Consider the following 23,837-nt stretch of genomic DNA (forward strand, 5'->3'; position numbering starts at 1 on the left):
CATGCTGGGTTGGACAGGGACAATAGATGAGCCACCCTGGGGGGAGTTCCCGGCCTTAACAGTTCCCATGGCGCATTCCTGCTCATCAGGAGATGAGATGAGAGACGACAGGCAGAATCCGTGCTGGCAATGGTAGTGGTGGTGCCTCCCATCCCTTTAACCATGGCTGACTGAGCACTCGCAGGTCTCAGCAGCACTCTGAGCCCAGTGTGGGAGGGAGCAGGGTCCATCATGAGGTAACCTCACAAGATGGAAGCTGCTTCCTGATCAAGGTTATGTTAGACAGGACACATAGCTAAAGTAGCTGAAGACTACAGCATGGCTCACATAAGATTAAACAGAGGCATTTTAAAGGTTGTATGCTTAATCCTGCCCCTACTTTCGTGGTCTTTTCCTTGTATCAATGTCTAAGGTTCTAGACAAGGCCCACATAGTCCAACATTCAAAAATATAATTTATAACGAGATACACCACTAGGTTCTTCCCTATACTTTCCCACAGCTCCTCTCACAATCCAACTGCCAAATTCTTCTATGAGAATTTCCACAGATCGACAATCATCCAAGCTCTCTTCCTGTCTTGCTAATGAAATAAGAGGATCAGAGGTCTGCAATCCAATGGGTGGGTTGAGCTCCAGAGAGAGCATTTGTTTAAATGCAAAATATAGAAATAAACTTTAACCCTGGATAGCTAGGATGGTCTGCGTTTTCTGTGCCCATCACCAGGTGAGCATTATCCTTTTTGCCTCTTCTCTCCTCGTTATTTTCAAATTATATTCCTGACTCTTCTCACACATCTGTTTTGGTCACTCAGATACTTTTGGGAAGACGAATGCTCATCTTTATTCTTCCACTAACTGTAGGAGGTCGTGGGCAAGACACACTACTTTTTCAGACCCACAGCTCATTCAGCTCTAATTCGACAAATCTCCGATACCCACACCATGGTCCAAATATTTAAAGTCAGACAGACCACCCACCCCAGAGACAGCTACATGTGTGTAGGATGACAAGACCATGAAGCTCCTTGAAATATGACAGTAAAATGTATCTTATGGACTATCAACACGACCTTTATCCCCCAAAGGATTTCAACCCACTTAACACTCATCTCTTCCTCATGAGGGTGGCAGGAGACGGTTTTGTGATGCGTTGCAATGATCCCACTTAGCATTCAATAAGGGACTGGTAGTTTGTAGAAACTCCCTAGATCTGTGCTGAGACCTTCATGTTAGCACCTTACTAATGAAATGGAAAGGGAGTGCGTCGCTGATACAATGTCAATCTGTCCTTGAATGTATCAATCAGAAACAATAAGCACTGTTCCCGTATTTAATCCATATCAATTGCTCAGAGAGAAAATGCAAGGTCCCCCGCCACAGACCATGTTTCGCTCGGCAATTGCAGTGGAAGTGACAAATCAGGTAATCTACAAGCAAACAGAGAAGTGAAAAGGACAGAATCTAAAAACAGAGGCTACAAGCAGCATATAATAAACAATAAATCAAAGTAGAAAACAAAAAATTATAAAGCATCGAGATCACAAAGTGTAATTTAGTAAAGCAACATCAAAGACAAAGGGTTTCTTACAGTGCTTACAGAATCAAGGCAAGCTAAGAAGCTAAAGATGACAAAACTGGTGCCAAAAAGCATCACATGATACAGCAGAACAAGTCCCAAAGAGAAGATGCCACTGACCAATCAGTAATTAAGATGAAAGGTCACATGGCCGTCAACTAACCAATGGGTAAAGAGGCTGCAGGAGCTGTCAAACTAAAACTAAAAAAAGAAAAATGCAATAGAAAAATAATCAGTAGACTGCAGTGCAATATTAACAGAATACTGTGGAAGAACCTGAAACAACCAAACCTAGGGGAAGACTGCTAGTAAACAAAGCAGGGGGTCGCTACAGTGCCCCCTGGAGGAGAGGAGGTGCAGGGGAGATAGGATACAGAGAGGTTTTAATGGGGCACCATCGACAAACCTCCATTGGAAAGGAAACTCCAGGGAGGACGACTCAGAGCCAATGTCAGGAAATATTTCTTCACAGAGAGGGTGGACGATGCCTGGAATGCCCCTTCAGGAGGAGGAGGTGAAGACAAAAACTGTGAAAGATCTCAAAGGGGCATGGGATAAGCACTGTGGGTCCCTAAAAACTAGCGGATGGAAATGAAGAAAAGAGTGCATGGGGATAACCTGCCCCATCAACCAATCAGCCTTGATACTTCTGACGCAACTACAACATCACTCTCTGCTCTGACAGCAGCGGTGAAAGGCGGGGGGAGGGGAATTGGATTAAGATGGCAACCAACACGGACCTCGACTTTTATGGTCTGGAGGTACTGATATGCAGACAAGAGAAAAAGCACAGGACGGCTTCTACAGCCAAATCCAAAAGCAAAGTGAGGCAGCATTGCCAGAATTTTCAGGAAGGCTCCTCGCCCAGTAAAAAAAAGTTGCTAGCATTTTGGGTTTGATAGTTGCATGGTTTTTGATTGTAAATATTACTAACCTTATCATAAGGATTGGGGGTAAATGCACGGACCTTTGAGAGAAACCTGGGGGTGACCTACACAGCACAGTAAATATTACTATAAGAAGCTTGCTGGGCAGACCAGCTGGACCATTTGGTCTTTTTCTGCCATCATTACTAAATATATAATACTATGCTAATGATACACTATGACAGATGAGCGAAAAGGCGCAGCTTAGGAGTGGATATTGTGGCACTGTTCCCGTATTTAACTCATATCAAGAAAGAAAGGGAGTGTGTTACTGACAATTTGATTTATCTACCCGTGTACTACTGCCAATTCTCCCCTATTCTGTGTTAATCTAATCCCATGCATTCACTACCAGCGCACAACTAACTGCTAAAAGCAAGGACAATTCTGATGGTGTCTCATGGAGGCGATAAGTATAAAACACTGCAGAGCATTAGAGGACACTCTGGAGAAGATCCAACAGACTATATCAGGGGGAAAAAACTACAGTACAGTGAAACACCTTTTATCTGAAGATCCATTATCCAGAAACATCCAATCATGGTCTCCAGGCCCTGGTCAATCATCTGGAATAGAGGAGGCCTAACCTCTCCCCCCACAGCCTTCATCTTTGCCCTCCGCCCATCCCAGCCTGATATGGCCTGCCCCTCCCTCCTGCACAATCCAGTCTCAGCTCAGCCGTTTGAACCATATAAGAAACATCACCAACGCCTCCTCCTACAAACTGCGCTTACCTCGCCATCTTAAACCTCTCCTCGAATACTCGGATTTCAGGTCCGTCCTCCAATCCCTACTATTCCCAGGGATTGATTACTGCAACTCTCTCCCCTGAGAGGCCCACCCCTGTATACAACCTGTCCACTACAGATCAATTCAAAACGCAGCACTCACATACGAGAGCATGGCTCTCCTATTTTACAATCTCTGCACTGGCTCCCTATTTCCTTCCAAACACAATATAAGCTGGCAATGATCATCCACTCCTCGATCCACAACTTAAACTCCCCATGGCTCTCCTCAACAATAAAAATCCACACTCCCACCAGAAAGCTAAGATTATCTAACCAGATGCTATTAGATGCTCCACCCGCAAAGCTCACACACACCTAGTGGAAACCAGAGAACGCGCTTTCTTCTCTGCTGGACCGTTCCTATGGAGCAGCCTACCAAAGGCAGTAAGATGTCTCTGAGAAAGTACACTCTTCAAAAAAAGCCCTAAAAACTTTCCTCATCAAGAGAGCATGCCCAAACCAAGATGACTTTGAAGTACCCTCAACCGGTCCCTTCTACTCCCCTCTCTGATGGCGCCTTGTCACCCATGAACTCAATCCCTGTTGCCTGTCCTTCCACTAAGATTTTACATTACCTTCCCTCCCCTCTATTGTCTGTATACGTTCCACTTTGTACCCGGCTCTGAATGCAGGGAGGGTAATAAATGCCTTTCAATGCATAAATAAATAAACTGTGCTCCACGGATTAATCTGCACAACGAGGAGCTGCAGCAGAAGGCATTGGGTTATTAACGCACTAGGCCCTCGGCTGGGCTGTGGGGGAAGGGCTCATGGCACTGGGTGGGGGGGTGAGATGAGAGAACTCCTGTTATCTGAAAAAGATCCATAATCTGGAATGGTTTTAGTTCTGACTATTCCAGATAAGAGGTGCTCTACTGTAATACTTAAAAAAAACATGATACGGTGGCAGCTGCAAGTTTCCTGGATACACTGCTTTACTTTTAAACAACAGACGTGTGCTGCTTAAGTCCTTTCTTCCTGTCTGTGGTTTAGTATTTCTGCTGCAGAGCTCCTGAATTCCCGTCCAGCTGGCGTCACACGATGGCCGTTCTCTCAGCTGCTTTTGACTTCTGCGCCCTCCCCTTCTTGTGCTTTCAACCTGGGAAGAGTTTTCCCTCCTTGCAGCTGAATGTTGCCTGGGGTGGGAGGGAATCATTAGGCTCAGAACACCCCACATGCACACTTTTCAAATCAACTTTAGCAGAAATCACAACACAAAAACGCAGCACCCCCACGTCCATCCAGGCCACCCACTTTCAGGGCTGCTGCTATCCAGGTCACTGTGCTCAGCTCATCTCCTCCTCGTCCACGATTTGAGTTGTGACTTCTATTTTCTTTGGAGGAATATAGGAGCCCATTCCCGCTGCTCTCTCTGCTTCCTCCTGGGTGTATGGCTCCTCTCTTAACTGCTTCAGTCTAGAATAGGAAAGGTGAAGAGTTGCGAGGTTTAGCATAATGCAGTGTTTATGAGTAGGGGAGGGAGATGTTCCCCAGCCAGAAAACCTAGCAACCTATGTTCCCCACTTAAATTCTCATCCCTAAAAATGGGTGATGAATCAATCCCCAAATTCCTGTTATAATCTCACGCTTGCTGAACTGTATCTACTCTCCCACTTACCCCCCAACAAGTCTTATTTGCAGGACACAGTTTGAGTTTTCCCCTCAATGCTTGAAAACACTACTTCCTCTGATCCCAGAGAATCCTTTGCCACCAATCACTGTTCCTTCTCTCTGGTAACCCCTTTTCCAGCTTAACAAAATGGCCCCTCGCTCACTCCATACCCAAAGCATTCTCGCCTTGCACATCTCTTTCTGGAATACCCAGTTTATCACCACCCTTCACTTAGCCATAAAAGCCCTGGGATCAGGCCTGTTTTTCGGGAAGCCATTAAACTGACGATTGCTTCTGTTGAATCTATAAAATCTTTAGGTGTTCTTTAGTAAATACCAGAAGTTCACTTGCCTTCTTTTGTGGACTTTGGTTTTAAAGTGCCCCTTCAGACTTCTCAAATCCACAAAGTATCGCCTGATGGCAAAGAAAAAATATTTTTTAAAGTTAAGCACTGGGTGCTGAACTGAGCAAAAAGAAATCAGAGGATCAACCAGTTTTTCTGTCTTGGAAATTAATCTTGGTTCAGGGCAGCAGGACCTCTGGCTACTGCCAAAGATCCATATGCACAGCAATAACCTATAGTAAGGTCCTCACAGACTCAAGTTCAAGTTTTCCTAAGAAAATAAGACGTGCAGATTCATGTATGCAGTAGGGCAAATCCAGAACTGTTCAACTGCCTTCAAGTGAGGTAGCAAGCTTAACTAAAACAAGGGACGGAATCTGTCAGTAAACATATCTGGAACTTTTTAAATATAGTGGATCCGAGCTGGAAGCGGGGAAGCAACCCTATGAGATTGTTTCTTGCCCTGACTTTCTACAATTGCTGTGGGCAGTAATATACAATGGAGAAATTACTTACCTGATAATTTCGTTTTCCTTAGTGTAGACAGATGGACTCAGGACCAATGGGTATAGTGTACTCCTGATAGCAGATGGAGACTGAGTCAGATTTCAAAGCTCGCGTCAGCCCTAGTACATATACCCCTGCAGGAAGCTCTGCTCTTCAGTATTCTCCTCGAAAAGCAATTGTGGATATATGTGTGTTTTAATAACTTGATTAACTTGGCTAACTTAATTAACTTTATTAACTAGGACTGGTTCAACTGATTTCCAATTTGGAGACCGCCAGTATACTCAACCGGATAACGCCGACACCCGGCAACTATGGATGTCTTGAACTAGGGGTAAAGTCTGGCTTCCCCGAGAACAAGATAAGCACGGGTAATTGTCATCTGAGGTTCCCGGATTCCGGGGCAGCCGTGGGCAGAGTGCTGAGTCCATCTGTCTACACTAAGGAAAACAAAATTATCAGGTAAGTAATTTCTCCATTTCCTAGCATGTAGCCAGATGGACTCAGGACCAATGGGATGTATAAAAGCTACTCCTGAACCGGGTGGGAGGCTGCCCATGGCCCACTTAGTGCTGCCCTTGCAAAGGTTGTGTCCTCCCGGGCCTGGACATCCAGGCGGTAGAACCTGGAGAAGGTATGAATGGAGGACCATGTTGCCACCCGACAGATCTTGGTTTCCGCCCAGGACACTGCCTGGACCCTTGTTGAATGGGCCTTGACTTGCAGAGGTGGAGGCTTACCTGCCTCTACGTGGGCCGCCTTGATTGCTTCTTTGATCCAGCAGGTTATGGTTGCCCGTGAGGCTGCTTCCCCGTTTCTTCCCGCTGTGAAGGACAAATAGGTGGTCCCGTCTTTTGTACGGATTCCGAACTTTCCAGGTATCAGACTAGGAGTCTGCTGACATTAAGATGGCGAAGAAGGCGTGAGTCTTCAGAGTCCTTATGTTCGTCTGGAGATGGCAGTGAGATGGTTTGGAAATGAGAAACCACCTTCGGGAGGAAGGAGGGGACAGTGCTTAGCTGTATGGGTCCCAGTGTGAACCTGAGGAACGATTCCCGGCAGGATAGCGGTTGAAGCTCGGAGATGCAACGGGCTGAACATATTGCCACTAGGAATGTAGTCTTCAAGGTCAGGAGCCGTAATGACAGGCCGCGTGTTGGTCTGAAGGAAGCTCCCGCTAGGAAGTCTAGTACTTGATTGAGATTCCATAGGAGCACCGGCCACTTTAATGGTGGTCGGATTTGTTTGACCCCACTCAGGAAGCGGGACACATCTGGATGGGTAGATAGACTGATGCCGTCCACTCTGGCTCTGAAGCAGGCCAGTGCGGCCACCTGAACCTTGAGGGAGTTGAGAGACAACCCCTTCTTCAAGCCGACCTGCAGAAATTCCAGGATCGTGGGGATTTTGACTGTCTGCAGGAGAATTCAGCGGTCCTCACACCAGGCTTCGAATACTCTCCATATCTGTATGGAAGCTAGGGATGTGGAGAACTTGCGTGCTCGGAGCAAGGTGTCAATCACTGCCTTGGAGTATCCGCTCTTCTTCAGGCAAGTCCTCTCAATGGCCAGACCGTAAGCGAGAATTGAGTCGGGTCCTCGTGTAGGATCGGTCCTTGTCGGAGAAGGTCCCTGTGTGGAGGTAGGCACAGAGGATTCCCCGCAAGAAGTCTTCGCATGTCTGCGTACCATGGCCTTCTTGGCCAATCCAGGGCCAGTAGAAGTACTAGTCGTCTGTGGTGTTCTATCTTGCAGATGATCCTGCCCAGTAGTGGCCATGGGGGAAAGGCGTACAGCAGGTCTTCCTGTGGCCAGGTCTGGACAAGAGCGTCGATTCCCCGGGATTGCGGTTCTAGTCTGCGGCTGAAGAACTTGGCAACTTGGGCGTTGGACCGGGTTGCCAGTAGATCCATGGCTGGGGTTCCCCAGCGGTTTACTATCAACTGGAAGGTTGTGGTCAACAGCGTCCCATTCCCCTGGGTCTAGGCTATGTCTGCTGAGGTAGTCCGCAGAGGCATTGTCTTTTCCCGCGGTGTGGGAGGCTGAGATCCCTTGCAGGTTTATTTCCGCCCACATCATAAGGGGGTCTATCTCCAGGGACACCTGTTGGCTTCTGGTTCCTCCCTAGCGGTTGATGTAGGCGACGGTTGTGGCATTATCCGACATGACTGACAGACTCGCCCTGGAGTCTGTGGCCGAATCGTAGACAGGCTAGTCTGACTGCTCAGGCTTCCAGTCGGTTTATGTTCCATCCCGCCTCTTCCTTGTCCCATTGTCCCTAGGCCGTCAGTTCCTGACAGTGGGTTCCCCACCCTCGCAGGCTCGCATCCGTGGTGAGCAAGATCCAGTTCGGTGGGGATAGTTTTACTCCCTTGCTCAGATGGTCTTCCTATAGCCACCATTGGAGCTGGGTCCGAACCTCTGCTGGTAGCTGGAGGTGAATGGAGTAGTTCTAGGACGTCGGGTTCCATCGTGACAGTAGGGAACGTTGTAGTGGGCGCATGTGGGCCCTTGCCCATGGAACGACTTCCAAGGTTGATATCATGAGACCGAGGACTTGGAGGTAGTCCCATACCTTGGGGTGAGCATAGTTCAACAGTTTTCGCAGCTGACCCATCAGTTTCCTTCTCCTTGGAGGGGGAAGGACAACCTTGTCCTGCTTGTTGTTGAACCGGACTCCCAGGTACTCTAGCGATTAGGTGGGCTGCAAGCAGCTCTTGGCTGTGTTGACGACCCACCCGAGATTCTGCAGCAGATTCTTGACTCTGGTCGCCTGGTGACTTTCCTCTGGAGATTTTGCCCTGATCAGCCAATCGTCCAGGTAAGGATGTACACGGATTCCCTCTTTCCTCAGTGTTGTCGCCACTACCATCTTGATTTTGGTGAAGGTCCGAGGGGTAGTAACTAGCCCGAAGGGTAGTGCCCAGAACTGGTAATGATGGTCCGGTATCGCAAAGCGTAGGAAGCGCTGATGGTTGTGATGGACTGGGATGTGTAGATAGGCATCGGACAGATCCAGTGAGGTCAGGAATTCTCCCAGCTGTATTGCCCTTATGACTGAACATAGGGTTTCCATGCGGAAGTGTGGTACCGTCAGGTAAGATTTACGGTCTTGAGGTCCAGGATGGGCCAGAACATTCCTTCCTTCTTGGGAACGATAAAATAGATGGAGTAGTGACCAGTATTTTGCTGGTGCATGGGCACCGGGGTTATCGCCTTTAGGCCGAGTAGTCTTGCCAGTGTGGTTTCCACTGCTGTCCTCTTGGAGTGGGAGTGGCATGGTGATCTCACAAATTTGTCTGGAGGGATGCTGTGGAAGTCCAGATAGTATCCCTCTCGAATGATGGTTAGGACCCACTTGTCTGACGTTATCGCGACCCATCTTTGATAGAAGAGGGTAAGTCTGCCCCCTATGACTTCCTCCTGTGGATGGGTCTTCTGATTCTCATTGTGGGGTGCGGCCGGGGCCTGGACCTGAGCCTGCTCCCCTCTTGTTGTGTCTGTCAAGAAAGGACTGAGCCTTGCCTGCGGGGAGAGGTGCTTGGTAGTGTGTGTTCTTGTATGGTCTAAAGCACTGAGCTCCTCTGCTTTTGGTTCTTCGGGGGGAGGAGCGCTGATTTCTTTTGTTCCTGTCCCCCAGTAGACGAGGTACTGGAGATTCGCCCCATTTGTTGGCTAGCTTCTCCAATTCACTTCCGAACAAGAGAGATCCTTTAAAGGGCATCCTCGTGAGGTTCGCTTTGGATGTCGCGTCGGCTGACCAGTTTCTGAGCCATAGACGTCTTCTGGCTGCCACTGCTGAGGCGATGTTCCTGGCTGAGGTGCGCACTAGGTCTGAGGTCGCATCCGTGAGGAAGGATACCGCAGGTTTCATAGTCTCACCGGGCGTGGTTGCGTCTCTGGAGAGGAGCACACAAGAACATGCCACCAGGGCGCAGCAGGAAGCGATCTGAAGAGTCATTGCTGCTACGTCAAAGGACTGTTTAAGGATGGATTCCAGTCGCCTGTCCTGGGCATCTTTAGTGTCGCTCCTCCCTCGACGGGGATGGTCTTGCGCTTGGAGGTTGCGCAAACCATGGCGTCCACCTTTGGGAACCGCAGGAGTTCCTTAGCCGTGGGTTCCAGGGGATATAGGGCTTCTAGGGCCCGTCCTCCTTTGAAGCTGGCTTCTGGGGCATTCCATTCCAGGTCAATCAGTTGCCATATGGCTTGCAACATTGGGAAATAGCATGAGGCCTGACGGAGGGAGACCAAGATGGGGTTTATCTTTGGATCCGCTGTGGTGTCCGTGCCTGGAATGTCCAGCGTCTTCAGGGTCTGGGACATGAGAGCTGGTAAACTCGTCTTTGGAGAAGAATCGCAGCATGGTTTGGTATGGTTCCATCCCTGGGCGGATTTCTCCTTCTCCAGGGAGTCAGCCTCGTCCTCCGAGGTGTCTGTATCCCCGGTAGGAAGGCTCTTGCTTAGGAAGGGCAAGTCTCAATGGGCCCGAGAGGTGCTTGGCAGGTCTTGCGCTTCTGGTGGCGACTGGGACTGAGTCACAGCCGATACTGAGTGCGCTTGGACAAAGGTTTGCAGCCCTTTGAAGAATTCCACCCAGGAAAAAGTCCCTGGGTCCGTATTGATTCCAGGTGGCGTTATAGTGGAGGGCCCGGAGGTACCTTCCTGTGTAGGTGCCAAGTTGGAGATATAGAGGTCCGGGTACTATCATTAATGGATCCAGATCCCTCTACTGGCTGTGAGGAACTTTGCTTTGGTTCCCCTTGTGCCTCTTCGCACTGCTGGCATAGGAAGGAGGCCACTTCAGGTTGCGCAGCTCTCAGGTAGCAGGCTGGGCAGAGGGTTTGTCCCTTGGCCTTCTTGCCATCGTTTGTGCTTGTGGGGAGCTTCAAAACTCATCTGTGCACGTCTGTGTGCGCACCGGAAGGCTTAGTTGTGTGCTCCGGATGCACCGAAGATGTGTGCACAGGCTACAACTTTGTGCGCCTGGCTGAGATGTGCACACCGCTGTGCGCACAGCAATATTTGTGTGCTCGGGCCATTTATGTGGGCCGCTATGCGCCCAGCACCGGTATGCGCGTCACTGTGCACACGGCTCAGTTGAGTGGACAATGCGGCGGTCAAGGGGGGGGGGAAATGGCAACGGCAACCACACGGACAAGATGGCGACCCCCCTGGAGGGTCTCCACGTGTGTGGGCCCTCGCACCAGATCAGGGTCTAGCCCAGATGGGGCTGCTCAACCCCATTTAACAGACGCCAGAAGGGACGATCTGTGCAGCAATTCAAGCCTCGGAGACTGGAGACTTAATAGAGGTTTCTACCTTACATGGTCTCGGTGTTTCCCGGTCTCGTGCCAGGCGGTCTCCGGCTGCAGGGGGGGGGGGGGAGGGAATTACCTTCATCGCCGCACTCAATTCTGCACCCGCTGCCTCTCAGCCACTCCCGTTCCTGGGGGCTAAGTCCACGCCGGGAGCCAGCTACCGGACCGAGGCTCACCTCTGAGGGATCTCGGAAATCACCTCAGGAATTCTCGACTGGGGGAGGGACCCTTAGGTATCACCGCAGGAGAGCGGGCTCGCCTTCTAGAGGTAAGTTTTCTTTCTTCTTTGGTTTAAAATTGCTAACACTATTCTAGTGTGTGAAGTGTTCCTATCTGCTTAGAAGACTGAGAAATACTGAAGAGCTGTGCTTCCTGCACACGTATATGTTGGCTGACATCAGCTTTGAAATCTGACTCCGTCTCCCATCTGCTATCAGGAGTACACTATACCCATTGGTCCTAAGTCCATCTGGCTACACGCTAGGAAATGTATGTACTAATGCCACATACATTATACAGTGTATGCAGCACAACCATTACCATATCATAAGCCACTTACGCGCAGTGCAGGCAATAATGCTGGGCATTGCCTGTCACATCATAGTCAACTTCTTGCTGCAGCAGCTTCTGGGCATTTTCTGGCTTCATGTCTTGGTGAACCTGATCCAAGTCCTTCACTCTCCGCTTCGTTTTCCACAGCTTGGAGATATTCTTCTTCTTGTCACTTTTATGGTTTCCTACCTTCTTTGATCTTGTCATGGTTGGAGCTGAAGGGTAGAAAACCAGATGCTCTGTACCTGTGCTAATCATTCAACCATTTGATTTTAAAAGCATGCCTATGTAAGGAAGTATATATTGAAAAATAGGAATAATCGTTGTTTTAACTCACACATTTATAATTCTATTGCTAATTTGTTTGACAGTGTGTATTGATTATCCCTGGGATAAGCAGCATGGAATCTATATACCCTATGGAATCCTGCCAGGTACTTGTGACCTGGCTTAGCCACTGTTGGAAACAGGATACTGGTCTTGATTGACCTTGGTCTGACTCAGTATGGCAAATCTTATGTTCTTATGATTGCCTTGTTTTGGTTTTAGCTTTTACATATTTTATGTGTAATTGCATTGTAAATCGCTCTGAAGGTTTGAAAATGGAAGTGCAGTATATCAAATGAGTCTCAGAGCAGAGTAAGAGAGCAGTAGGCCCTAATCTTAATCGGGAGTACCTCTCACATTTATACCGCACTCTACTCACCCACTGTGTGCTCTTAAAGGTAGGAAGACACAGAATAAAACAAAAGTAACAGATACCTCAAGGACCGACGTCTGATCCCGGACTCTCGGTTCTCCCCTTTCAACTGTACCTCGAGGCCCCAGATCACCCCCTCCCCGGTGCTCAGCTTCCCTTAGCTCTCCCCTCTTCCTTGCGTCTCCTCGTGGAACCTCTTCACTTCCGCCTCTCCAGGCAGCGTTTCGACGTTCATGCGTGCTAGAACGTCATGACGTAACAGCTGGCTCCAGATGCATGGAAGCTACATCAGCGCAGCCAGATGGACGTGGGGAGCTGGCGCCCCCTGCTGGTCCGGAGATAGCACGGCCGCGACGGGAGATGGGACGGAGCCTGGCAGGGTGGGCCGAGGATTGCATTAACAATGGGCATCAATCTGTAGCGTAAATTCCGTCCAAGCAGTCCCTGTAGTACTGGGACCCAAAGAAGAAGAGGGTCCACTTGCAGCCCTCCCGGATCTTCTGAGATGGGACACCCCCTTCCCCTCTGAAATATTTTGTAGGAAACGTAAAGTTTCCGAAGTGAATTCGCTTACTGTAATAAATTGCGGTTGGATTTCATTGTAATTAAAAACTGATCTGCGGCCTCTCGTTAGACGCGCATGCTCTAATTCCAGAGACATTCCATTCTAATTGAGCTCTAATTCCAGAGACATTCCATTCTAATTTAGCTCTAATTGCCCTTCACTAAATGGAAGGTGGGAACCCTTAGGGACCGTAATTTGGCTTTTCATTCCTTGCTCCCTCTCAGAAGTCAAGAGGGGGCTGTTGGGAAATTTTTTGACGTATCGTTTTCCGAATAACAAAACAAGCTTGGGATGAGAACATTTCCAAAGGTAATTTTTGAGAGTCAAGCCTGGTGACTGGATTACCCCACACAGCATCTGCAACTAGTGAGCTTGAGGGGCAAGGGGGGAGGATGATTTGTTTGCCCACACCAACCAAAAAGTAATTCCTGTGCTCCCTGAGTTTACTGATTGCTAAGGTTCTCTGTGGGTCGGGAAAGTGAGCCTCAGTGTCTGAGGGGTGATGGACAAGGGCATTCAGATAACCACTGTGGGCATGTAGTCCTCATACAGCAGTGGTATTTACTCTAACCCTCCAGGGCTGCAAATGGGTGAGCTTTCAAGAGATCCCGAATGAATATGAGTGAGATAGATTAGCATGCATATTCATTAGGGATAGCCTGAAAGTCCAACCTGTTTACGACTCTCAAGGGCTGGGAGTGAATACCACTATGACATTTAGAAGTTCTCAAAGTTTTCCTCTTGGCTGAGGTAGAGGACACCTACCACAACCTAGAAGGAAGAAAATCTGATTGAGTTTAATTTTGCATCAACTCAGATATCCCCACGACCTTCTATCCATTCCCTCGCCTAAATTAGCTCACTTAACTGCAGTTAGAGAAAGAGCCCTCTCATTGGCAGGGCCAGCTCATTGGCATGCTCTCCCACTTGACATTAGGCTTCAGACAAATGTAAGCACTTTTTAAAAATCCTTGAAGACGTGGCTATTTGAGCAGGCATACATGCAAACCGGCCAAGCTTAAAAAAACTTAATTTCCCTCCCTATTCAGTTTTTTCTTAGGTTTATTTTATGATTATTTTATATTTTCATTATTTAATTTATATTTTATTATGGAATTAGTCCAAGATAATGTTTTAGGTTAGCTATATCTGTATTGTTTTAGTATGTTTAAAATATTGTAATCTGTAATTGATGGGGGGTTATTTTACTTTGAGATTATAACTTTTTGGGCATCATATATTGGGTTTTTAATTTTGTTTTAATTTTGAAGAATGCTTTGATTATTTATGTATTGTCTTTTAAAGACCTCTGTAAACCGGCTTGAAGTTATTTACGAAAGTTTCGGTATATAAAATGATCAAATAAATAAATAAATCAACCAATTTACAGCCTTTTAGCACAAAAGCTTAGATGTGGCAAATAATTTCTCATTGCATTTTGGGCTTTATGCAAACAGGATCCTAGCATGCTTTAAAATACAATACATTAAAACATGCAGCCACTTCTGTGGTGGATAGCCTGAGAGTACATTGTAGGTAAGTGCCTGAAGAGAATGAAAGCTTCTAAGGGGTGAAGGCTTTCTGTCATTACAGTTTTTATTTGGCATCTTACCAAGGGCATCATAAAATAAATATATGTATTGTTAATATCCTGATTCTATTAGGAAAACAAAAGCAGAGGGCAGTAAGGTATCTTGCCCAAAGTCAATGCAAGAAGAGAGTCTGGAAGAGGGATTTTTCCTACTTTGTAGTTGAATATTTTGACCACTAGTCCTTGCCTTTTCCCCACTGAGATATTTCAGTGAGGTTATGATGTGGTAGAGGCCTGGATTGGGTAGTCTGGATCTTAAATGTTTCCTGGGCCGTAGACCCTGAGGAGGTCAGACAGAGTCTGTATGCTTGGAGGAGTGACAGAAGTTCACATTTAATCCGTGTGCCTTGCTTCTGAGCCCCATGAAATGGTCAGCAAACACCAGGCATATTGCAAAGTGAGATAAACAAGGAATGGTGTTGTGAATGTCTGTCACAGCAGAACAAAGAGCTATAGCAGATCTCGTTACCAGCAGCCTGGCCTCCAGAATCAATAATGCAATGCATGCAAAAGGAATGGAGCAGTGGTCCCAGAGCTCCCCAGTGACCTAATTCCTGGAATGAGGCTCTTTTAAAACCCTGAGGCAAGTACTATAGATCCCACAGGTTATTAGGGATGTAAGTGCCAAAGCCTCCACCACAGACTGAGTCGCTTGGCCGTTATGCAACACCCACCCCTCCTATTCTCCCAGGCCTTCTCCTTGCCCCACCATCCCAGCCTTTACAAATAAAGGGACCTCCAAAACTGAAGGCAACCATACTAGCAATCTGATAATTCAGTAGCAGCTAAAGCAAAAGCATTAATAGCATCTTGTTTTTTAAATTTTGATTTGTATTTTATTCCTGAGAGGATTAAAGCTTCTGTAAGGCTCTCTTATGTCATTTCATTTCTTTTTATTTCTTTTACTAACATCCTCTGCTTGTCAACAGTGGTTTACATGTTCCACTCATAAATTATAATCATAAAAAATCATAAACCATAAAACAATATAAAATACGATCCATACCTAACATAAAATCAGCTGCCCCGATGACTTGTGCGCAACTTATTTCAGCTCCAGTCCTGAAGTAAGTTAAAAAAACAAAACAAAAAAAGGATAGATAGATAGAGTTTAGGGGATGGGGAGGAGAGGAGGAGGGAGTTTAGGTAGGGGGGGGGGGGGGAGGGAACTGGGGAAGGCCCAATTGCGTCGCTGCGTGTAATTTGCAAAAGTTCACTCCCCCTTGCACGCGCTGCCTGCACATGTGCACGCAGCCGCCCGATTATATAACATGCGCGTGCATGTTATAAAATTGCCACATCCTTGTGCGCGTGCACATGGACGCACTCACACATTCTTTAAAATCTACCCCGCAGTGTCGTTATGTGAAAACCAAGATGGTTTGCCTTGAAGCAGAAAGGCTTCTCTTGACATTCCAGCCAATCTGTTTCCACAGGTCCCACAAGGAAATTGCCGAGTGTGCAGCTTGAATTTTTTGATCCTTTTTGAAGCTTTACAGTGCAAGGTGAGGAGATGAATATTTAAAGGGATCTAGTGGGGTGAGCATCAGGGGTGAAAACTGCACCTCTCACATGCACACTTTTAGCTACATTAAAAAGAGAGTCCCGGGTGTATGTTTAGGTCAGAGTGATAAAGCACCTGTCTAAAACTGCATTTTCAGAAGTATACAAAGAGCTTTTCCCTTATTCCTCCACTGCACAGGTGCTTTTTGTACCTGTGCGACTTCTCAAAAAAGGAAAACACCTGCAGTTTCTTTTTGAAAATTCACTGCAAATTACATAGTTACAAATGTGCCCATGTACCTTGCACCTCGCCAGCCCCCTAAGGGAGTGAGTGCCCAACCTGTTCATCTTTTTGTCTGTCTGTCTGTCCATGCATGCCTATTAACCCTGGATTTCTTGACATGAACCCAGCTCCACAGAACTCTCTTACAAATGTGCTCATCAGTGCGGCCCGAGAAGAGAGTTTTGTCACCAAGGGAAACCATGAATGAAACCTGATCAGTCCTTCACAACGTCAAATCCCTTGGAATTATTTACGTGCTGGCTGCCACTTTCAGCCATGTACTGAGCCTTTTGGATTTTCAGCGGGCATTCTCCAGGTATATCTGTTACTGGCCACAGATAACGCTGTGACGTGACGACTCTAAAGCTGCCAGAGGTTTTCCTGAGATCCCAGAGTGTCAGACTTGGAGCTAACAGTCGGTTTGCAGGTTCTCTTTTGCTGTTCAGAACCTTGTTGAACGTGCAAGATGGAGAGAAACAACGGGTGCCATAAAACTCTTCTCTAGATGGGCCAAGAATGCACGATAGGGTCCCCAATCATACTGTATGATGAAGGTTGACCACTAAGGGGCAGAAGGGAAGACATATTCAGAGGTTTTCCATATGCTCAAGATGACAGAAAACCTTTGAGAACTAAAGACAAACTGAAACAACTCAGATGGAGGGAGAAATGTGAGGTGAAAGGAAACCCCGCATTTCAGGATGGGAGCCAGGTTCCTCCTTCTAAATTTGGAAGGTGCACAGTTCAAAAGAAGGCGCTGCTGAAGCGGTGTCACGGGTGCAGGGCATTGTGAGGCAGCTTGGGATCAGGTTTCTCCAACCTCCGAACTCCTTCAACTTTAATGAAGTTACTGGATCTGAGTGGGCAGCAGCCAATGAGAAGCCTGAGTGCCTGGACACCTGAGCATCGCTGATACTGCCTGATTAGCAGATGAGACTGTAAGTGCTCGTAGGATAGCAGAGACATCTACAGCCTGCATAGAAGGAGCTGCCATATATACCAGACTGCAGGCAAAAAGTGCAACAAGACAGGACTCGTTGGATTTACAACTAAACACGACTAGATTATCCTCCACTGGGATTTGGTGGACACATTGTGGGTAGGATCTGTGGATTTGATGGACACACCCGGAATAGGGTTGGCTGGCTAACTGAGTGTACTGCAAAAAGGCCTGGCTGACCTGCGGGCTAACTCACCCAGCCACCGAACAAATTTGTCCCAGGACGGAGAGGCAGCTGCTTGAATGTGCGGAGGCTCCTGTGCTGGGCCTTAGTCTCCTACCCGGGCTCGACGTGGATGTGCATTGTCAGGGCAGTCAGAATCTCTCCCAGCGACGATGAGTCAAGGATTCTGGAACACGTACAAAGCCAAAGTCCTGCAGAGTTTTGGGAACGAGCAGGAGGAGAACTTACAAGATGAGGTGAATGGGCAGGGGAGGGATGCCGCCTTCCTTCTCATGGCAAACGTGGGTCGTATCCAGAAAGAGAGGAGAAGAAGGGTCTTCCTACTGGCAAGATCAGGGGGAGGACATATTGGAGGGGAAGTTAGGGCAATACAGGGAAGAGTTGTGTGGGGCTTGGAACTGTCACGGAGCTGATTTTGCAGGGGTGGTTTTCATGCCCCACAGCCTGATCTGGAAGAAGACGTTGCTGTGACCATTTTCATTTTCTTCTTCCCATGCTCTGCATGCTTTTTCTCTTTCAGAGGGAGAACCCCCAGCTGGTGGATTCTGACTCCTCTGATGCGATGGAGGAAGGGATCGTTTCTGTATCCCAACTGGCACGAAAGGTAAGATAGGGGTTAGGGAGAGCCCAGGGAGGAGTGAAGCTGGGTGAGCCTCAGCCTGAGCAGGTGAGGAGCACAAGACCCATCTCATTGCCCATTTCCTCTTCCTGTCATATTACCATAGACTCTCCTCGATCTCTGGCTTTTATCATCAGTTTGTCCCATGCTCTTAAATTCTGCCTCCACCACTTCCCCTGGCCTATGCCTTCACTACCCTTTCTGTAAAAGTATTCTTTCATGTTATCCTGGACTTCTTGTTTGAGAATTTCCTTCTCACTGAAAAAGACTTGCTCTTTGTGCAGTATTTATACCTTTGGGACATGGTTTTCTTTTTAGCAGCCCTAAGATTTTGCCAGTGGTAACAATGGCCCTCCTTGTTGAGGCATCAAGGTTCGGTTGGTACCTGACTCCTGCAAAGCACAGTCACCCCTGTGACTACCAAACAAGAGACCGAGTGGTAGGGTCCTGAGTTGGTTCTGGTTTCCATGTTGGAAGGCTCGCTTGGTTTAGCATGTCCCAGAATTAGCTGTTCGTCTGGTTTGTTGACTGATGATCCTCTAACGTGCTTCCTGGATTGCAGGAAACTGCAGATTCTTACTGTCAGCTTTAAACATTTGCCAAGATTCATGTCACTGGATCCCTCTTGTGGAAAGTGGCTGCAAACAAACTTTGGCCCATGTCTTACAATGCAGACTGCTCAAAAGTTGCAGATTTATTTGGAAATGCGTGGGCAGTCCATGAGTGACCGAGCAATTATGGCGTGGCAGTGGGACGTCAATGAGTGCAATCTGTACCAAGGTCGTGGATTTGCTAGTGCTGTCGGAGAAAATCGCTATTGCTCTCTGTTTAAATGTTGATATAAAGCGTGGAAGCTTGCACCATGCAGATAACTGTAAATGTCTAATGGCATTTTCAGGTCTCCTGAGAATGCAGGTCCCCAGACCCTCTTCCTCAGCCTCATCCCACAGTCATTGCATATAGTCCCAATCTGAAAAGCCAGGAGTATGTGCTTGCACAGTTGTCCCAGGTTTTCACTTCAGCCCTCCTGGAGGAGAGACTCGGGAGAACGTACCCTGACATCTGTGTGTTCTGTGGTTTGCGTGGCTGAGTGTAAGCCTCCCCTTTATAACGTGAGATGGCTTCGAGCAGGGGCCTGGGAGCACAGAGGGACTTAGGCAGGGATGGCACCCTTGTCGTTTGGAAACATTTGGGACTTAATTTCTGAGGGTGGGGCTGTGTGGCAAAGAAAGGCTGGCACAGGAGATCCATGGGGAAGCTACGGGGAGCCATAAAGCCGAGGCTCTTTAGAATCTGTTGCGTTCCTCCTTGTTCCTGCTGCACATTTAGCCAGCGTCTGGGGCATTTTTAGGAAGAGCACTGCAGCATGGAACGGTCAGTGAGGCGCAGAAAGAGGGCGTGGCCAGGAGCAATTCGGGAGTCCTCTCGCATTTCAGGAGGCCTGCCATTTGGGGAAGTCCTCATGTTTACTGAATGATGGGGGCACGCTCTCCTTTGTGGGTGGCTTCGGAGGCACCTCTGATGGGAATTTAAAAAGAAAAATGGGGAAAAAAATAATGCTCGTGAAATGGAAGAGATCAGGATAAGGGAAAGGCGAGCTCTTCGGAGTGTGAAGCATTGACGCAGCGCAGTGAAACCAGGAGCCTCAGATCCTCTGCCTCCTCTCTGTCTCTCCTTTCCCCAGACCCACACTGCCATCTTGTTCTCACTCTAGGAGGGGCTGCGTTTTCCATGCGTCTGAATTCGCTGCGTTTCCCAGTTTGACTCTGCGCTCTCATTCCCCACAGGTACAGGGAGCTGGTGCTAGAGGCTGGAGATCCATGGCGTCTTTATTTAATAAGGAAGATGAGCACAAACTCTTGACCCCTGACCCCAGCGCTGATCAGTAAGCACGAGCTCCTGGAAAGCATTCTAGTGATCTTATTGTTAAATTGCTGATAGTTTTCACGTCACACAGAACTGGGAATGGGGGGCGGGACACGGGACTTAGAATAAATGTAGGTTATCCGGGACAGACTGAATCAGTTCCAGTTTTGGCCCATTGTATTGGACTTTCAGGTCAATAGATGCAAAACTGGTTTGACCTCTCTGCTGACCTGCCAGATATTTCCATCCCTCTATCCCTTAGCTCTCCTCTTTAGTGCACCCTGGCTTGCCGTTCCTCCTTCCTCCTCACTCTGTCTCTCTCCTTTCTTTTATCTCTATCTTTCTTGCACTCTTTCTCTGCTGCCTAGGGCAGCAAACGTTCAGGGGCAGCGGGCTGGTTAAGATTTGCTGCCTTCCGGTTCTGCTGAGGCTCAGCAGAGATTAGCCCCCTGCTGCCCTGTAACAGCCCCCTTACAGGAGCTGGGGGGGGGGGGGGTGGCAAAATCTTCAATCCATCCCTGGCTGCCCTACTCTTATTGCCCTACCGTGTCCTCCTGTTTTTTTCACTTTTTGGATGAGTCGGCTTCCTTCTCGCCTCACTCCTTCTGTCCCTTCTCATTATAGCCCTCTCGCAGCCCAGCCTGAAGACGATGCGGTCTCGGAGAAGAAGACGTCTGGCTTATGGGATGTCTTTGCGAACAGGTGGCAAATGGCTTCCCCCCTGAGCAAGAACATGGCACAGTCTGAGTTCAGCGAGCGCGTGGCTGAAACCAGCGTGGCTCCAGGAGAGCGAGCTGTGGAAGACGCCAACAGCAGCAATGGCAGGGAAGCTGAAGAGACCCCCTTCAAGTGGAGCTTTGTGACCAATAAGCTGGCCGAGCTGAGGAGCAAAGGTGGCCCAAAGAGTAACTAGAAGCAACAAGAGGGGGCCCAGCGACACCACACAAGGCCTGCACCATCTGAATGTTCACAGCGGGAAACCAGATCTCACTGCTCTGTCTAGAGCTCTGCGTCACTGTGTGCGTTAAGCATTCCAGCTGCAGGGAGATCTACCTTTGTCGTGCATCAGACAGTCCAGTGAGATCTACCCAAGTTATCCATGGGACACTGCAACAACTGTAACACTGTCTGTGTTATCAGTCGCACAGTGCAGCAGGATCGACTTGTACCCATCACACATGCCTGGCTTATCCAGTGCACATGCAGCAACCTAGCAACCTCTCCCTGTGTTATGCAAAGCACACCGCAGCGCTACCCATCTCACCACTCACAGAGCACTCGCTGGCTTCGGCAGGCAGGACATTTCCAGGCGCGTCCTTCTGCTTCACTATATATGTTTATTTGCTTTTTTTTTAGTAAGGGGGAGGAGCAGGTGAAGAATAGATTTGTGTTTGCAAAAGGGGACTGAAATGTACTAACATTTTGGATGCAAAACTTGTATTTAAATTTTGGAGGTGTGGCTATTCGTACATATTTTTTTGAAGGGATGTGCATTACAGAGGGTGTGGGGTTCTCACATGCAGTAAGAAAGAATCTGGGAGAAGGTTGGATTACGTGTGCACATTCCTTGGGATGCTCAGCTGCTGTGTTTGCATATTTTTCAGGTGCTCTGGTGTCGGTGGGTGGGTGGGGGCAGAGTGTAAGTGTTAATAGGGTGTTGGTCTTAGTAATCCAGAAATTCTCTTTTGCTGTGATTCCCTTTTTTATTATAGCCGGAATGTTACTATTTGATGTGGTTTTTCCTGCCTGCACTGATATATGATGACCTGATACAGTTTAATCCAGCATTAAATAAGTGACTCCATCTCGTGCAGTTATCATGCAGTGAGGCAGTGTGATTTGGCACAGCTATGGAGTCGGTTGTGGGAAAGTGGCTGTATTAAAAAGACAAGAGGTTCTCTCTTTCATAGGAGAACGGTCAACTCTTGGCAGAAAATTCAGTGTTTGTTTTATTTCAGGGTGGAACTAGTCACAGCGGTCAGATTTGAGCCTATCCTAGGGAGGCCACAGCCAGTTGGGCTTTTAAAATATCCCCAGTGACTATGCAGGAGATAAATTTTCATATATTGGAGACCTGGTGTTTACAAATACATCTCCTGCACAGTCAATGCGGGTTAGCCTGAAAGCTCGACTGGCTATGGGGTCACCAGGACACGTTTGGGAAGTCCTTCACGATATAAATGTTCCTGTTTCTAGATTTCTGCTTTTGTGGTTGTACAGAATTAGTTTATTTCCCACACTTTACATTTATTCCTTTAGGACTGGAGGAATGCCCCATCACGTTGGCAGGCCCCTGCACAGAGATTTCATTTTTCCCTTTGTCTGTGCTTTATAGGAGGGATTCCCAAACTTGACCTGTTGACTCCCCACAGCCAGTCTGGTGTTCGGAATATCCACATCAAATAGGCATAGAACAGATGTGCATACATTGATCTCGTGCACATTCATTGCAGATCTCCTGAAACCCCGACTGACTGTGGGATCAGGATCAGTAGTCATGTCTGGGAACCACTGCTTTACTGCAACGTCATTGCCTATTGCTGCCGGTCTAGCTGTTCTCTCCATATTGAATAACCCTTTTCCCTGACTCTTCTCTAATGTATTTTGCCCTTTCACTGAAAGGTCCTAGATAAACCCATTAGTGGTCTCGATGCACATCCCAGGCCTGAGCCAAGCTTAGCCTGTCCAGTTGACATTGTCTGTTGGTCCTGGGTTTTAATTCTCACACTGTCCACTTTGGTGCAGTCTATCAGTCCTCTCCCCCATGCATTACGAGACATCCGGGAGAGAGCCAAGGGGAAGCTGAATTATCTGTCAGTCCAGAGAGGGCAAGGGCAAGGTCATTCAGAGGCAAGTATTTCTTGTGAGTGTCAGAGGAAAAAAGCAAATAGAAGGCAGAAAGTGGATGCACAGGTTAGAGAGAGACAGCAGGGCAGGAGAGGAAGACCAGAGAGAGCAACAAAAGTGGGGGAAAGGAAAAAGAAAGAAATAGGGGCCTGAGAAGAGAAGGAGAAGGAAAGCAAGAAAGAATTAAAGGGGTAGTGAGGGTGAGAGGAGCAGAGAGAAAAGAGGGCAATCGGCTTTCCGCTCTCTGTTTCTGTCTGCAGGTTCCCTTGCAATGAAAGAAGGGAATGGGAGAGAAATAACTATGAAAGGGTTTAGTGCAAGTTTCAGTATCAGACTCTTGCAGTGCAGCAATTTGCTGTGCACCAAGCTCCACTGCCTCCTGCTCCTCAGCATCCCACACACCCCAGAATTATCTTCCTGTCCTCCTCTGTCATTTTCCACACACCGCACACTTTCATTCTAAAATTCATTTCCCTCAGAGATCAGCAAGGGAACCACGAGTGTGCCCTGGGGGTCTCTGAAAAGAGGACGGGGCCAGTCAAAACGAAAGTGTGTGTTCTTTCAAAAGAAAAAAAGAGAAGCAGCTTTGTGAGGAGCCCAGAGGAAACTATCGGAGTCAAAATTGGGGTTGCACATTCTCATTTTCAAATTATAATGACAGAAATTGGAAATGAAGTGATCTTGATCTGTAATTATCAGACCACAAGAGACTCAGGTGTCACTTTAATATCAGCTTGCTCTCCCCGGAATTCTGTTTGAACCTTTCAGGACAGAGGTAAGAAATAGTAATATTATTTTAGGACTGGTTACCACCACAGATCCGTATTATGATAACCTGCCCTTAAAAAAAGAATTGCACAGCTGTATATTTTAAGTGCCTGAAATGTCTGATACTTCATCCTGTGAGGCTGAAAATGCAGGAGATGCTAATGCATTCTTCACAGTTGTTCAGCCATGCAGGGGAAGTCCTTTTACCGTGGATCAGCAGCAGGAAACCCCCAAATATTTTGTGAGGTATTTTACATCTTTTCAAAAAGTTCTAGAGATTGCA

General features: G+C 47.7%; 2 protein-coding genes across 3 annotated transcripts; one reads left to right on the plus strand and one right to left on the minus strand.

Annotated features, from left to right (window-relative positions):
• Positions 1-1,317: 1,317 nt before the first annotated feature.
• Positions 1,318-12,548, minus strand: ZNF593 (zinc finger protein 593). Its single transcript, XM_029619934.1, has 5 exons — positions 12,391-12,548; positions 11,636-11,843; positions 5,258-5,320; positions 4,549-4,710; positions 1,318-4,430 (listed from the first exon to the last, which is right to left on the minus strand). The coding sequence occupies exons 2-4, from the start codon at positions 11,833-11,835 to the stop codon at positions 4,581-4,583; spliced, it is 393 nt and encodes a 130-aa protein (XP_029475794.1). The 5' UTR covers positions 11,836-11,843; positions 12,391-12,548; the 3' UTR covers positions 1,318-4,430; positions 4,549-4,580.
• A 123-nt stretch (positions 12,549-12,671) lies between these two features.
• C11H1orf232 (chromosome 11 C1orf232 homolog) lies at positions 12,672-21,743 on the plus strand. 2 transcript variants are annotated; one of them, XM_029619933.1, is made up of 4 exons: positions 12,672-13,202; positions 17,975-18,058; positions 19,861-19,958; positions 20,564-21,743. In XM_029619933.1, the coding sequence occupies exons 1-4, from the start codon at positions 13,185-13,187 to the stop codon at positions 20,850-20,852; spliced, it is 489 nt and encodes a 162-aa protein (XP_029475793.1). In that variant the 5' UTR covers positions 12,672-13,184; the 3' UTR covers positions 20,853-21,743. The 2 variants fall into 2 exon arrangements, with proteins under 2 accessions (XP_029475793.1, XP_029475792.1); XM_029619932.1 differs by lacking the exon at positions 12,672-13,202 and adding an exon at positions 17,054-17,690.
• Positions 21,744-23,837: the final 2,094 nt, after the last annotated feature.

The sequence above is a fragment of the Rhinatrema bivittatum genome, chromosome 11 (assembly GCF_901001135.1).
Source record: "Rhinatrema bivittatum chromosome 11, aRhiBiv1.1, whole genome shotgun sequence".
Taxonomy (NCBI): domain Eukaryota; kingdom Metazoa; phylum Chordata; class Amphibia; order Gymnophiona; family Rhinatrematidae; genus Rhinatrema; species Rhinatrema bivittatum.